General features: G+C 45.7%; 1 protein-coding gene across 1 annotated transcript in view; it reads right to left on the bottom strand.

Annotated features, from left to right (window-relative positions):
• Window positions 1-729: 729 nt before the first annotated feature.
• Window positions 730-15,424, bottom strand: part of LOC103804434 (gamma-aminobutyric acid receptor subunit beta-4-like) — a 51,957-nt gene continuing 37,262 nt past the window's right edge. The window contains exon 4 of the mRNA XM_009077046.1: window positions 730-954. Coding sequence (XP_009075294.1) covers window positions 730-954 — 225 coding nt within the window. The remainder of the gene's footprint in view (window positions 955-15,424) is intronic.

Raw genomic sequence — 15,424 nt, 5'->3', positions numbered from 1 at the left:
AAGCACAGGGGTGGAAAAATCATTGCCTGGACTTCAGCTACAGCACCCTACAGTTGAAACTCCACTTTTAGCCCTCTGCCCTCTTCATTTAACTTTCTTACCTACCCTGGCCCCTTCACATACCCAGACAGCACAGTAAAGCCAAACTTTGCTCCCTCCACCGCACACAAGCACAGCAATTTCAAAGGCTTTGGACTTGCCTATGTCAATTTATTCCAGAGACCACAAAAAATTTCCTCACTGAGGATCATTCCCCTACTAGATATCAATTTTCAAGCCTCAGTCTTCAGAATTGCCCTAGTAAAGAGACATTTTTTAACTGTACAAAAACCTGTCTTCTATTTCATACTCAAAAATGACTAAAGTGATTTGACTCAAATGCTACAGAAATTCAGACTTAGATACAAAAGTAACAAAGGCTCATCTCCATAGGCCAAACTTGCAGAAAATTATAAGCAACTGAAAATGAGTGTTTCAAATGGAAGTGTTATGCAACATAAATGACAGTGACCTGAAATGGCCAGAGCAGACTATTCCCATCTTCAACATTCATCTATAGCAGCACAGGAAATGTTGGAGGCCTGAAGGAAACAACTATTTCCAGGTTGGAAAAAGAACAGATACACAAACCTCTTCAATACCTGAGTATCTTTCAGGCTTTTTTGGAAAAGAGGGAAGTTTAGATGAGGTGTTGTTCTCAGCCACAACCAATGAAGATTCCCCTTGGACTTACCTCAGGCCATACAGGACAGTCCCGTCAGGATGGAGCCGAATCATGCGGTTCTTCACTGTCACCCCATGCAGAAAGGACTTCTTGTCATTCAGGAAATAGGTGTCAGGCAGCCACAGCTGGTCAGCCACCCTGTTGTCCAAGGTCAGGTTGAGAGGAAGGTCGTTATAGGCCAGGCGTTTGTCCCGCCAGCTCTGCTGGAAGTACATGGTGATGGTGTAGTCCTGGGAGAGAAACATGGGAATGTCAGCCTGGCGCCACTCTAACTCCATCCCTTCTTTGCTGACACTGTCAAGACTTCTCAAAATTCCTTGACACCCAAATGTTTGTGTCTGCATCTCCACCAGTTGTTTAGGGGTTTTTTTTGGCAGGGGTGGGGTGCGTGTGCTACGATTTGTTCTTGGAAAATGGGAGCAAGCCTGAGCTTTGCAGGGGAAAAAATGATGTTCTATGACTCCAATCAAGCAAAACTGCTTCCCTCTCATGTTGTCCCATCCTGCTTAGAGTTTGGCTGCACAAATAGTAGTAGTTCAGACTACACTAGCACTAAAAGATGTGAATCAACAATGGGCACCAAAGACTTCAATGACTGATCTCCCAGTTAAGTTACACAAGGGTGTCTGGCCACCATGCAGTCATGCTCAGCCACTGTTCAGTACTACATAGTTGATAAAAGCCAATTTTGTTTTCAGCAGAAATTCATGAGAGTCCAAAGGGCACATGAAGAATGTCACCTCGAGGCCAAGGTTTCAAAGTCAACCCAGGCCAGCCGTGACAAGATGTTAGCATTTGCCTTGTTATGTGAGCTAAGCTGGGAGTTCATTGTGATTCTCAAGAAGGGACATATGTGAAGGAAATCTGTTGTCAGTGGAGCATGATCCACTGGTAAAGGGGCAGTTCCCTGAAAAATTTCCCATAAATTTGAACATCAGATGGAATTTCTTCATGGAAAAAGTTGTTAAACAGTGGATTGGGCTGCCCAGGGAGGTGGTGGAGTCACCATCCCTGGAAGTGTTCAAGAAATGCCTGGACATGGCACTTAGCACCAAGGTCTAGTTTACAATGTGGTGAACTTGTAGGTCTTTTCCAACCTAGATGACTCTGTGATTCCTGAACCATCCCCAGCTAGCACTATGCCATACATATCTCCTGCTCTTCTCCTATTCAACAGTAAAAAGTTGACACTTTAAACTGTTGCTAAGACAATAACTTTAGAGAGGGCAGGGAGAGCTGTTTGCTGGCTCACAGCTGTAGCTCTGCAGAAACCATACTTGTAGCTGTACAGTAACAGCACGTCCAGGGGAGATCCAGAGGCCTTGGATCAGCTTGTTCAGAGGCACAGTATGGTGCCACATACCTAGAAGAACAATTACTTCTTCTCAGGTAAACTAGTAGTACAGGAAGGAGTGCTGTACACATCAATGACAGGAAACATTCTCACAACAGTTCTTAAATAGGCTAGGAGCCAAGAGTTTTGGGGTAAACCAGAAGCATTAAAATAACAGGATGTTGGTTAGGAAGTGGGCAGAAGGCTTGTTGGCAGTCACCTTACAGAAGTCAGAGATTTTTCCCAAGTCCTTAAATAAAAAGTATTTTTGCAAATGTATGCAAATGATCTGGAACAGGTGAGATCAGAGACACATTGTCCCTTCTCAAGCAGATACCTACAGTGCCACAGGAATCTCCATGACCACATGGATTTGCATGATGAGTGTTTCTGCTCTGCAAATTCCAGCTCTGTGCAAGAGGCTGGTGAGGATCTTGCTCATGCTCTAACATCTGGGCTGAGCATTGAGGTATCCTGCATGCCTGTCTTCTCCCACTGACTTCACTCAAAGCCAGGTTTGATTAACACCTCTGAAAACAAGCTCAAATAACTATGATTCAGAAATCCAGACCCACATGCATATCTGAAAGGTCACAGAGTAAATCTGGGGTGTACACTAGATACAGAAGCTATATCTGTCACTTTCTGTGTTATCCTGAAGAGAACAAAAACACAGTGACAGCTTTCTGGCCAAGGAACTGTTTTTGCTTTGCTTTTTAAAGGACTGTAAACTCCTGCCTCAGAATCCTCACAGTCCATCTCTCAGAGGCACAAACATTTTCGTTTTGGTCAAGACCTTGCAAAGCAAAATGTTCTCCCCAGCACCTCTCCCAGGACCTGCACTGCAGTGAGAGCACAGAGGAGCAGAGCACCCGAGGTCCTGGAACCTCTTATCCTCCTTGGTAACAGACTCATCCCTGCCTGTGGGGAACTTGGCTCCAGAGGCATCATTTCCACTCTCACTCTTTGAGAACTCCACCCGCACATCTTGGCAAGCTGCTTCACTGACCTGCATTTCCCTAATCCTTGACAGAGCCCTGCAACACCTCACCCCTAACCAGGCCACCCTGCTGCCATTGCAGGCTCCTGCCAGCCTTCAAGCAGCAGCAGACAAGAGGTGTCATTGATCTCCAGAAAACAAAAAGGGCAGGCTGCTTCCAAAATGAACAATATACCTTCTAAACACATCTTCTGTATTCCCAGGATTGATGGGAACAAACTCAGAGGGGTGCAGAAATAAAAGCCTACACCCTAGCCATCAGGATGATGATGTCCTTCAGGTGCAGAGACCTTTCTGGGGAAGAAAAGCCAACCCAGGCCAGAGCTGAGCTTTGTTTTCTAATCTTCCTGCATTTCTTGGTACAATAGATTTCTTTAGGCAGTGTCATGGAAGTCTGAAGCACTTGATAATCGTAGTTCATCTAGTGCCTGACATTTCCCTCAGACTCTCTCTCTCCTGACTCCTGTGCTCCACTTCTTGTTCTCCTGCTCCCCTTTCCCCATCACACTGTTGGACCATAGGCAGGATTTCTCTGCAAAAGGAAAAGAGCAGGGCAAGTTTCTACCCCACGGAGGTCAGTTGTCCCTGGGATGACAAATGACACTGACATGTGACAGGCACAGTACCAAGCTATGGGGAAGAGGGATGCTCTGCCTCCAGGGCCCTGAGATAGAGCAGGGGGCTGGAGGAAGCACTGATACTGCCCATTACAGCAAGTGAGAGGAACCAGTAGCCGGGAGAGAAAGCAGTGAGCTTGCCTTCCCCTTTATACCCCATAGCTTGGTCAGACAATTATGAAGTACCCACGTGACACCACAGCATCACCACCTGGCCAGACTCCAGAGCCTGCAAGATCTTAATCATAGCCTTCCTTTCAAAGGCATATAAAATAATGACCAAGGGTGACATTGTTCTGCAGAAGCAGAATGGCCAGATGGAGCCAATACATGCAGTGGTTCATAAGTTCAGGAATCAGAAGTGATGAGCCTGATTTTCCTCCAAGTCTTGGATGACAGTCCCTTTGTTGTAGGGTTTTATTTGTCATTGGGCTAATATGAGGCTTTCCCAAACCTCCCGGTAACCTGTGACACTCACAAGCTTGCTGATGCCAGAGATATAATACAAGCTGGGTTTCCCAGCATCACCAGCAGATAGAAAGTTGGTCCATTTACCATATTCAGTGAAGAACTTCAAATTCAAACACACTTGGAGCTCATGCACTCCTCCAGCTCTTCCTTCCAGCTCACCACTGGAGCACTTTAGTGGGACAACACAGCTGGATTTAGATATTAGAAGGAAATTCTTCACTGTGAGGGTGGTGAGGCAGTAGAATAGGTTGCCAAAAGAAGTTGTGGATGCATTCAAGACCAGGCTGGATGGAGATCTTAGAATCCTAGTCTAGTGAAAGGTGTCCCTGCCCAGGGCAGGGGGGTGGAATTAGATGAACTTTAAGGCCCCTTCCAACCCAAACCAGTCAATGATTCTATGATTTTCTTGCTGCCTCTGTGAGGGATATGTAAGAGGGCTTTCTCTGTGCACACATACCCAATAAGCAGAATTCTCCACTGGTGCTCCTGGAGGAGCAAATGAGAGGTGCAAGCAAATATGACTTTCCACTTGCCCCTCCACACTACACCAGCGCAGCCGCAGTAGCAACAAAAACACTTCCAAATGTCCTGTTATGGATCCCACTGGGTCTTTCTGGAGGACCATAAAGTGCTCAGGCAGGGCCAGATTCTGGCCAAGGCCAGTCACTGCTGGGGCAAGGATGGAACAGCTTTTTAGGGAGCATCCAGTTCATCCTTTCAGGTACACCTGCTGCACTGGGAGAAGAGACAGGACCCATGCTGGAGGGAGCATGTGTGTGCCAGGCCACCGTGTGCAACCTCTTGCTGCACCTGGGAGGCTACTGGGGAAAGAGAGGCAAAAAAAAGGAGATACCACTCCTTATCAGAAATTCTGTACAGGTTGATCTGCAAAGACCTTCGAAAATTGTTCAGAATAAACTTGGAATTCAGTTTTTTTAAAAAAACAAAGGCTGAGATGAGGGAAAGGGAGCTTCTGATGGGTGGAAGCCATCAGGCCAGGCCACCGTGTGCAACCTCTTGCTGCACCTGGGAGGCTACTGGGGAAAGAGAGGCAAAAAAAAGGAGATACCACTCCTTATCAGAAATTCTGTACAGGTTGATCTGCAAAGACCTTCGAAAATTGTTCAGAATAAACTTGGAATTCAGTTTTTTTAAAAAAACAAAGGCTGAGATGAGGGAAAGGGAGCTTCTGATGGGTGGACATGATCAGAAGTTATGTGCCTCCACTTGGTCCCCTGTTTTCCACTCTCGGGAAAAGCAAGCTTTCCAAAGGTACCTCAAACTTTCTCCAGCTAGGCTTTGCTACTGTAGCTCAACTAGTTCAGCATGTGTCTACCCTGTCCAGCATCCCCCTATGGGAAGCTGAAATGCCATAGTCAACAGCACTGGCCAAGGGAAAAGCTTCGTTCAGAACCAGCTGAGCCCTGCTGAGCCTCACTGACCAACAAATCACATGCCCCTATGCCACAAGAGCTTTTGTGTTTCAGAACAAGCATTTCCTCTCCCCTCCATCTCTGCTAGCCCAGCAGTGGCCAGACCCCTTGGTTTGCCCCAGAAGTCTGGTACCCAGCAGCTCACAAGCCGCACAGCTTCAGCACTGCTTCCAGCCCTTTTATTCACCTTTTATTAGCACCCCTGAGCTGCCCTCCCTGCCTTCCCAGGCAGACCTCATGGCCCAGCTGTGTGCGGGATGGCGCTCAGCACCACAGCTCCCCTTTGGTCCCTCATGAAGCTCAGATGGCACCTGAGCCTGCTGGAAAGCTGCTCAGCATGACTGTCCCTGTGGGACCCTCCACATGCCTCCATTGAGTCTGCTCCACCGAGCGGCTCCGTGCAAGCTGTTAGGCCCAGCCGCCCTTGCCGCCCCCACTCCTAGGTTCTGCAAAGGCTTTGCTATCTTTCTCTCTCCTCCTTCTTGCTGCGTGAGGCACAGAAGGCAGAGGTGAGAGCAACACGTGGAGATGGCAGACACTCATGGTGCAGAGGTGCCTCCCTGTGAGGAAGGAGGACAGTTCAATTTAGAGGGCCGCAAAAGTACTGGAAAAGGAAGAGGAGCCTGCTTGGGAAGCTCACATGCTGGAATCATGGTGCTTCCTACCAGCTGCTGAGGATGGGGCTGCTAGAATCCATCTCCAGACAAGAGGATATTGATAATTACAGTCTTTCCTGAAACTCAGCAGAGACCCCAAAACAAAGATGTTGTGCATTGTGAAAGAACAAAATGTTGACATGACAGGGGCATGAATGGAGGAAGGTATTTCCTGCAGAACCCCAGAGGCAACAAAGTCAGTCAAGCATGAACAGGGATTCCCTAGATTCTCAGAGGACAGGGTAGATAAGTCTAAGGGAACAACAGCTGAGGCACAGCAAGAAGGGAAATAAGCTGGCACTATTAGTATGAATTCAAGAATGAATTTCCACTGGCTTGTATTCCAAACACCTTTATTAACTTCTACCATATAAGCTCCTCCATCTCACAGACCCCCTCTGGGAGTGCAATGGTCACCTATCCTTAGAAAGCAAACCTGAACTCATCCTGGACCCTTCCCTACTTGTGCTGCCTCTGTGCAGTCTGGGAGCAAAAATGAACCCACTGTCACAGGAGACCAAAGCTGCCTCTTAGAGCAGAAATGTCCCAGGTGAAGATGTCAGATCTGAACCTAATGGGAACAAATACCCTTGTGCAGAGGAGGGTAATGTTTGAGGAGGCCAAGGCAATGAGAAGAGGACTAATACAGGACAGGAGTCACTCCTGGTTTGATAAGTACATGTTGGTTGCCACAGAAGCAATAACAGATTGGAGGGCAGGAGGAAGCTGAAGCCAGGAGGTAGCAGATAGTGTCTGAAGCCACCACAACCCAGGTGAAGACATGGACCAGTTGGTTGTGGGCCAGCCATGTACATTGAATGGTGTGCAGGGACGTGCCCAGACCACCGAGGGACACAACACTTCAGGCAGGCAGTTCAGGGTGGGAGCCTGAACTTCCTTGTTTACAGATCAAAGAACAGCAAGGGGTAGAGCAGGACAAGTTAAGGCACCACACTAACAGGGCAGCACTCTGCAGACAACAGCTTCAGCCTTTAACTGGAAAGCCACTGAAGGAACTCCTCCTTTGCATGCAGTGACATGCTGTTAGAGTCCTGAGGCTCAAGGCTGTGCCTTTGGAGGAGAGCAGCATGTGTCTCTTTTGCTCACTGCAGTGAGAGGAGGGGTACAGAATTAAGGAGCCCCCCATCCCCAGAAAGTGATGCCCTTCTCCTGCAGTCTCATGTCAGTGTGCAGAGCACAAGCATGGTATGTGTCTCAAGTGGTATTCTTACAAATGTGTTTGTGCTGATTCTGGAGACACAATTGTACTGTGTCAGACCAAAAGTACATTAGTATCCTGTCTTCAGTAACAACAAGTAGAATAGCAGGGAGGAATATAAGCTAAACAGGGTCTTTGTTGTGCTACTTAATTCTCTAGATATTTGAGACTTAAGGATTTCCTCAGACAGAGCGGGTACCTTCTCAATTGAAAATACTCAGTTTCTCTTCTGAGAGTTTGTCTTATTTCTCAAAATATTCATCCTTTGGAATCTGCAGCCTTATGGTAGTGAGTTCCATGGTTTAGTTCTTCACTATATATACCTCACTTTAAACCAGGTACAAATCAGTCTTGCTCTTTTTGATTCCCTGTAGTGCTTATATTAAGTCAGTAATCAAAACCTTGTGCTACTCAGGCTTACAGGGTCCCATCCCCTTTTAGACACTTTTGGGTTACTCAACAGAACACAAATAACTACATTCACTCAAAAGCACTTGAAAGGCTTTTGAGTGAATATAGGCAGGAGGTAACAAGGAGGGGAGAACTGTTGCATGGGTTAAACACAGAGCAGAGCTGTATGATGACAGTGTCCAACGTTCAGCAAGGGGTTGGTGCACAAGAACAGTCTGAAGCCAAGGTAATAGAAACACCTTTCCACAGAGCCTGTAGAATCTGATGTTACAAAAGCATGAGGTCAAGAGCATAACAGTATTTTGGAAGGTCTAAGCATTAATGTGGAAAATACAGTCCAAGTCATCACAGGAAGGGACTAGCAGGAAGGAATAGCCCAAGGATGCTGAGCCTGCTGCTGCAAGGCAGAAGCTCCATCTTACAACATAATGTCAGAACAACTTCCAGTGTCTTCCATCTCCCAGCAGAACTCCCAGGCAGGCTGCTTCCTAAACCCTCAGCACAGCTCCTGGGAGATGCAGATCATGGCCAGGCTGGGTCAGATTATTTTCCTTCATGATGTGACCTAGAGAGTCCCTGGTACTGAACTAGTCCAGAGGCAGAAATGTACAGGCTCATTAGGGCTACACTAGACTCAAAAGACAGGATTAGAAACTGAAGGAATAATGTATGTGAAAGGGTCAATTTTCTTGCTCAGAATATAGCATTTCTGGCAACGTGGATGTTTCCTGTGTATAGTCCATTTTTGTAGATGACAAATGAGTCAAATACCTTTTTGTGGGGCTTTGAAATTGACTATTCCAGGTGACTATTTGAGGCTGCCAGTAGAGGCTGTGTTTCACCAAGCACTTTTATGGTCCTGGAAGCAATAACTGTTCTGCAGGTGAGAGAGTACACTGCTCTTCTACTGCTGCAGGACTCTGGACATGAGGGATAAAGCAGGGTTTACACCTCACCTCTAGCACTAGCTGTGCCACTTGACTTTTCCCCACCACTTGCCCTCCACCTTGACTTAGATAATGCACCTCCTTTTGGAAAAGCGACCAAATAAAAGTCCTTCCCTATATAAGCAAATGACATATGGTCTCCTTGTCCAAGAGCACAAAAGAACATTAGGAAAGCCAAAATGCTCCAGAAAGAGGGAGAAAAATGGAACATCTGACTTAGTAAAAACCAAGCTGCCACTGCCAGAGACTAATGAACAGTTTGCTGGCTTCAACTTCTTTGATGATTAAACACCATCTCCTGTTCCCGTCATTCTTGGGAAAGAAATTAAAGGACAAAGTAGTCCTCAAGTATGTTTCATTTGAAGGAGGGGGTAGGGGAAATAAGAGGAATTATTTTGAAGGGGAGAAGACAGGATGTGCCTGCAATCAGTTGCAAAGAATTGAAGCAGTGTAAAATGTGCAGAATACAAGAAGGACAGTGCAGGATGGCCACAGTTCTTCCTTAGCAAGTTTAAGGAATTTATTTTGCCCTCATAAGGGATTGTGCATTTCTATGCAGGTAAATCAAGGCATCCTGGACCTTATCATGCACCAGTTAGTTTGACAAGTAAATACCTGGTAGTCTTTCCATCTTTAAGACAGCACAGAGTCAGTTCAGACTCTCACCTTTGCTTAGGTCAGGAGGCAGTAGCTTTTGTACTTACTGTACTTTTCATGGGGAGAGCATTCTGCCAAAATGCTGCTTTTAATTTCTGTTTTGGTGCAAGTGCCAGTGCCCAGTTTACAAGTCTGAAGTTCTGCATGACAGCTGTTATACATAAAGTGACAACCGTTTCAGATACTTCTTCCTACACTTCATCTTAGCAGGTGAGAAAGCCACAATCTCTTTCCACTTTCCTTCTTTTTGAATAACCAGATGCCAACACTGACTTGGGAATCAGGAAGAGTACCTTGCACCTGCACTCTCTCTCTGCCAATAATGCAATGAAGGATTGGCTTCTAGTATATACTCTCTGCCCTTCTGTGCTGCAGGTCTCTGTGCTCTTGAACTCATTTTCTTTAGGACCTGAGAAGTACTTTGCATGGAGATGTTCCCCTCACTAGTCTGATCTACTTTTGTAGTAATTTGCATGTGTTTAATTACTGAATGCATGTCCAGAAACTGGGACAGGTACCAGCAATATCCTCAACAACTAGGGGTGTGCTAGTAAAGTGTCACTTTGTTGCCCTATTTCTCTCCTGCCATGCCCTATCCCTGCAGCACCTGGAATGGTGCTGGTCCTGCAGGTTTAAGAGAGAGGACATACTTAGCTGGATCCTAGGCCACAAGGGCATTGATCTGCCCATGACAAGGCTTTCAGACTTCTGAGCCTGTACATCAGTGCCCTATCTGAGCAGGAGGCAGCACCACATGTCACCTGCTTAACAGCCCTAGTCCTGCTGGAAGCAGAGGTCAAGAGGAAAAAGCCAGAACTGATGGGCACAGGGATGAGTATCACCTGCTCTGTGAACACATGCAAAACAACAACCTTGTTCAGTGTTACAGGCAGCAATCCCAAACTCACCACCTGCAGCATGACATCTTCCTCAGGCAAGCTCTTTGAAAACAATGCCAGGCAGTTTCTATCCTTAAGCCATTTTAATGATGATTTTCACAGATTCTTCTGTGAGATAACACATCTCATTCCTGCCGGGCTGGTCTCCTCACTTGGTTCCTCCTGTGCTAGCAGCTGAGTAAAACCCATAGCCCATTCTATCCCCAAAAGCAGGACTATTTGATTTTTGTGTTTCTGCATCACCAGCTAGCTTTCACTCAGGACCCATCATAACTTGAGAAATCATCTTTTCCAGAGAATAGCCACTTAATGAGAAAGGATCAAACACATTTTTGTTTCCTATAGTTTCCCATGCCAAACCAGCACAGAAGGGTATGCTTTGGCCAAACACCCAAATATGGGCAGAGAAGCAAGGCCGTACATTAAATTCAGGAAAAGGTGGTACATGAATTTGACCAGTTTTCAGGCAGAAAGTCAAAGGGTTGGTGTTTACCCTATCTTCTCATCCTAGGCATTCATTGTAGTTCCAGTAGAACTGAAGCAGGTCAGATGCTCACTTAAACAAGCGGTAGCTCAGGTAGCCGGTCTCCAGCAGAGTTATTTCTTCTGGGAAAATGTCAAGTTAGAGGGATGACTGGCTTCACTTTCCCAAATGAAGTCTATCCCAGGCACAACACGGGTCCCAGACAGCACAGGTAACACAGGTTCTTCCACCCGTAGAGATTCTTAAAGGCTTATTGCTTACATCTAGGTTTTGCTAGTACATCAGATGTCTCCAAATGGCTGCTTCAAGCCTTTCCACATTCCTTCTCTTCCTTACCATATTTACTTCAGGCAAAAATCTTAACTTAGCTCTTTTTGTTAATTCTCTTACCCTCTCTCTAGGTATGCACAAGGTCACCCATTCCCACATTGTGAGACACAGAAGTACTAACTCACTATCTCTGTGAAGCCTCAGAGAAGAATTATGACCATGCATTGCAGAGCTGGGAAAGGGAGTCTGAGGACTTGCTTGTATTACAACAAACTTTCTGTTTGAAGTGCTTGGTGATTTGAAACAGATTATGCTGCCATGGGTTTATGCTGACCCATGACAGAAACCCCTTCAGCAAGGGCATGGCTACCTTTATTTTCCACTGTTTCCTGCAGTAATCTAGTCAGCTACACCACTGCCTTCCATTCACCTACAAGCCACGGGACAGTGCTGGTGCCTGCATTCCACTCCTCTCCTCCCCTCTCCCACCTAGCGTCTTCCAGCTCATCTTTTCTCACCTTCCTGGCACTACCCTTACTGCATAACAGCATGTGTTGCCAGTGTTCTCCTGCATACTCATACTGGCATAGCTAATATACAGCCATGAAAGCTCAAAAATGTTTTTTATAATCACTTTGTATTTAATTAAACATGCAACAACTAGCCTATTAGAGTAAATTAAATTTGAGTGAGACATTTGAACAGAGACTGTGGAGATACCAGTTTCTAAACCCTTCAGAAGAAAGGAGGAAGAAAACTGATTATGTCAAAGGAAAGTTGATGCTGGAAGAGCAGTGATGCTCCCTAAGCCTTTTCAAAGGGTCTTCACAGCCCCTGCATGTATCCTCAGAGAATTTCCACCCTGTAGTGGCTTTGTTACCTCTTGCTTTTTGAGAGATGCTCACTTAAAGTGGTTAAAACTCAACAGGCATCCTAGCAGGATCAACCCAGTAACAGACAAAAGTAATTTCTCCAGAACATTCCCAGAACTCTTCACTCCTCTGTACCTTTTTTATATTTAAATAAAACATTCTCCTCGCCTTGCCAAGTGTTTTGCTGGACACTGATTCAGTCAGACTCTACCCCAAGCAGCAGAGTGTCTGCAGCCCTCTACATAAACACTGAGCAGTAGAGAACATGGCAGGGCAGGGGAGAAGGCTGTAAGAATGTGGAATTAAAGCAGTTAAGGGGTTTAGTAGCCCATTGAAATTAGGTATTCTAGAAACACCTCTGGGTATCAATTTCAGCTCACTTAATAATTCTGTAGATAACTTTGGGCACTTTCACCTATTCCTCATTTTTTCTTATCTGTAAAAATCAGACCCTGATGCTAATACTAACCCCAACTCCATGCTGCAGTTTGGATCCCCACATCTCTAGGCAAGTGCTAAGTGTGCAAGCACAGAAACACAGATTTTTCCCTCCCTAAGGAAAAAAAATTAAACAGAGCTTGTAATTCCTTGTGCAGTCAAGACCACCAATGCAGTTTGGGGCTGCAAAGGCAGGGAATCATGTTATAAATGAAGCAATATTACTACTTTACATGGAATAAACAATACAGCTCTGAGCATTAAAACTGAGACCCTTTGCAACAATATCAAGGCACACAGTGTTTAAAAGACACGGCTTTAACTTAGAGGAGGAAGGGTTGCTATTTTGGGTTCTGAGAGTTGCCAGAAAGATGTCATTTCCCAGGAGGCAGCCAGAGGCAAACAAATCCTTTAAATGATTTAAGACAGCTAACATGTCCTGGGTGGAACAATCACCTCAACTAGGTAGGCACAGATTGGCTTGACCAAAAGATTAGGATGGTGTTTCTTTCCTGTAGAAAGCAAAGTTTGAGCATGTAGGAAGGATAACTGGGAGTAAGCAGTGTGATGGTGAAATGCAGAAGAGCAGAACGTATTTCTGGCAATGGGGTCAAGTGTGGTCTCCTAAGCATAGAGGAGGCAGCCCTGTGGTTTGAAAAACAAGGCCTACTTTTCAACAAGCCCAGGAAAACTATTGCACTTGAAAACCCTAAGACTTCTGCAGACAGAGACCCAGTTCTGTATCTGGGCTGTCTGTTTCTACATAGGAATATTCTGCACAGCCATATCTGTGGCCCCTAAGTTGACAAGCTCAGCAAGATGGAGTATCCTTAGACAAAAGGGTTAGCAATCAACTTCTCAACTGTGGTATGAACAGAGCACCATATAGTCTTGCTGGGACAACTAGAAAGTACAGGGTATCAACAAATCTGTTCTAGGAAACAATTTGTACTGTCAACGTTACTGACCAGACAGTGTATCATCATGGATTGTCTACCTCTGCTTCCATCCATGGGTTTGTCTGGCCTTGGTTATGCCAGGGTAAAGCCAAGGGAACCAGTCCAGACTGAGGGCAGCAGCAGAGCACACCATATGGCCCACACTATCACTCTCCCACTTTATCCATCCAAGTCTTAACTGCGGGATCACAGACCTGATGGATGGGTGCGGTGCAGTTAACTGACAACAGCATTCAAAATGCAGCTGTACAAAACACTCCTGATTCTGCTGAACAAGTCAAGCTTATTACAGGATGAATGAAGAAAAAGAAGGTTTCAGCAGGCTGTGGAGGTCCACAGGCAAGAAGGCTTTGACTTCACAGTCAACTGGATGGCAGAGAACAAGCTGCAGTCTCTGTCCATGTTGAGTGAGTGCTCGCTGCAGCACCAGGACCAACAGTCCTGAAGCCAAGGAGCTCTATTTGCAGAGCTGGCGGGGAGCCCATGTGAGCTTGGTAAATAAAGTATCCAGATAACAAAAATACCCAAAAGCACTGTTTAATTTTTTTGAAGGTTCTGATACAGACAGTAATATTGAGAGGGAACAGAAACATAGGGCAACCCATCCTTCCAAAAGAGTGGAACACAGGGCACTTGATAGGTCTGAAGGTTCACAGCTGGAACAGCTAAATACCTGACAGACATTTTTGAGGGTAACAGCTGGGACTTGGGACAACCAGGCTCAGACAGAAGTTTCTGTATTGTAAAACCTCAAATCTCCTTCAGTCTTGACTACAAACTCTTAATGGATGAAAGGGTCAAATATTTTGTGGATCCATGACCTAGGAATGCATCAAAAGGGATGAACAATGAGATGTAAGCCACAGTTTGCCTTCCCCCGCACTCAGATGAAGTGACAGGGGACACTTTGGTAGTAGGTTGCTGCAGAGGAAAAAGGAGATGAGATCCAACCTGTAAGCAGTAAGCATGTTTTGGATTTACTTCCTTTTCACTAGAGCCTCAGAGGGGAGCCCAGTACACCCTGCAAAGAGCAGGCAAAGGATGTATGAGAGGGCCTCCTCCAGCCTGGTGACCCACTGCACCCTGGCACAGGTAGTAGGAGACCAGCTGTGCATACCTTGCAAGCAATGATGTGGAAGGGGCCAGTGGATCTTGCCTTTTACTCCCTACTGTGCCATTTTTCTGTCTGGGGCTGGCCTGAGATTTGGCTCATGGCAGGGCAGCAGGGACTACACACAATTCATACCACATGCACACATGCCCTCCTTCCCCCAAATGATCCCTTTTGTCTGAGTAGAGGACCTTTCTGGATCTCCAAACAGCTCAGCAGATCCTCTTCCTTTTACCATCCCTTTTCCTTGAATGTTCCTTTCTCTCTGTAGCCTAGCAACTCAGCACAGACTCAGAATATTAACAACTCCTGTCCCCACACACGATCTTCTCCAGAGGCCTGAAAAATGTGATAGCAGAAAGGCTGAGAGGGGTAGGAGCCAACATGAGAGATGTAGGGAGCGTGCAGAACCTCTACCAGCATTCAGAAACAGCAAAGCCATTGAGCTGTCGCATCTGCCACCTTCACTTAACATGTACATAACATATAGAGCTATATATAGCTCCATTTATTTACATATTCAAATAGCAACACGACACGCACGCACCTGTATTTGGATTTAGGTTCTATATTGAGGTACTGGCACTCTTGTGCAGATACATTCTCTGTTGCTAGATGCTTTAAATTTATATATGACAGGATGTCAGAAGGTCAGATTCTCAAGATCTAATTTGGTTGTCAATCAAATCAGACTAAGCTCTCACTTGGGGGAAGATACTTTAGCATTCTGCAGTAATCCTCTCCAAGGCTGCAACATTGCTATTGAAACAGGTGGCACTTCGGAACATTGCTCTCAAATACAGCCAGCTTTTTAATACATAGATATATAAATACATATATAGGCTGTGGGAGTGCTGCCTGTGTAAAAACCTGAATAAAAACTTAAGCAGAGGAAAAAAATAAATTTATCCTGGGCAAAGTTT

Source organism: Acanthisitta chloris, unplaced genomic scaffold (genome assembly GCF_000695815.1).
Source record: "Acanthisitta chloris isolate BGI_N310 unplaced genomic scaffold, ASM69581v1 scaffold12866, whole genome shotgun sequence".
NCBI classification, from domain to species: Eukaryota; Metazoa; Chordata; class Aves; order Passeriformes; family Acanthisittidae; genus Acanthisitta; species Acanthisitta chloris.
The sequence above is the reverse complement of the archived record's forward strand: the minus strand, read 5'-3'. Positions and strand labels throughout refer to the sequence as shown.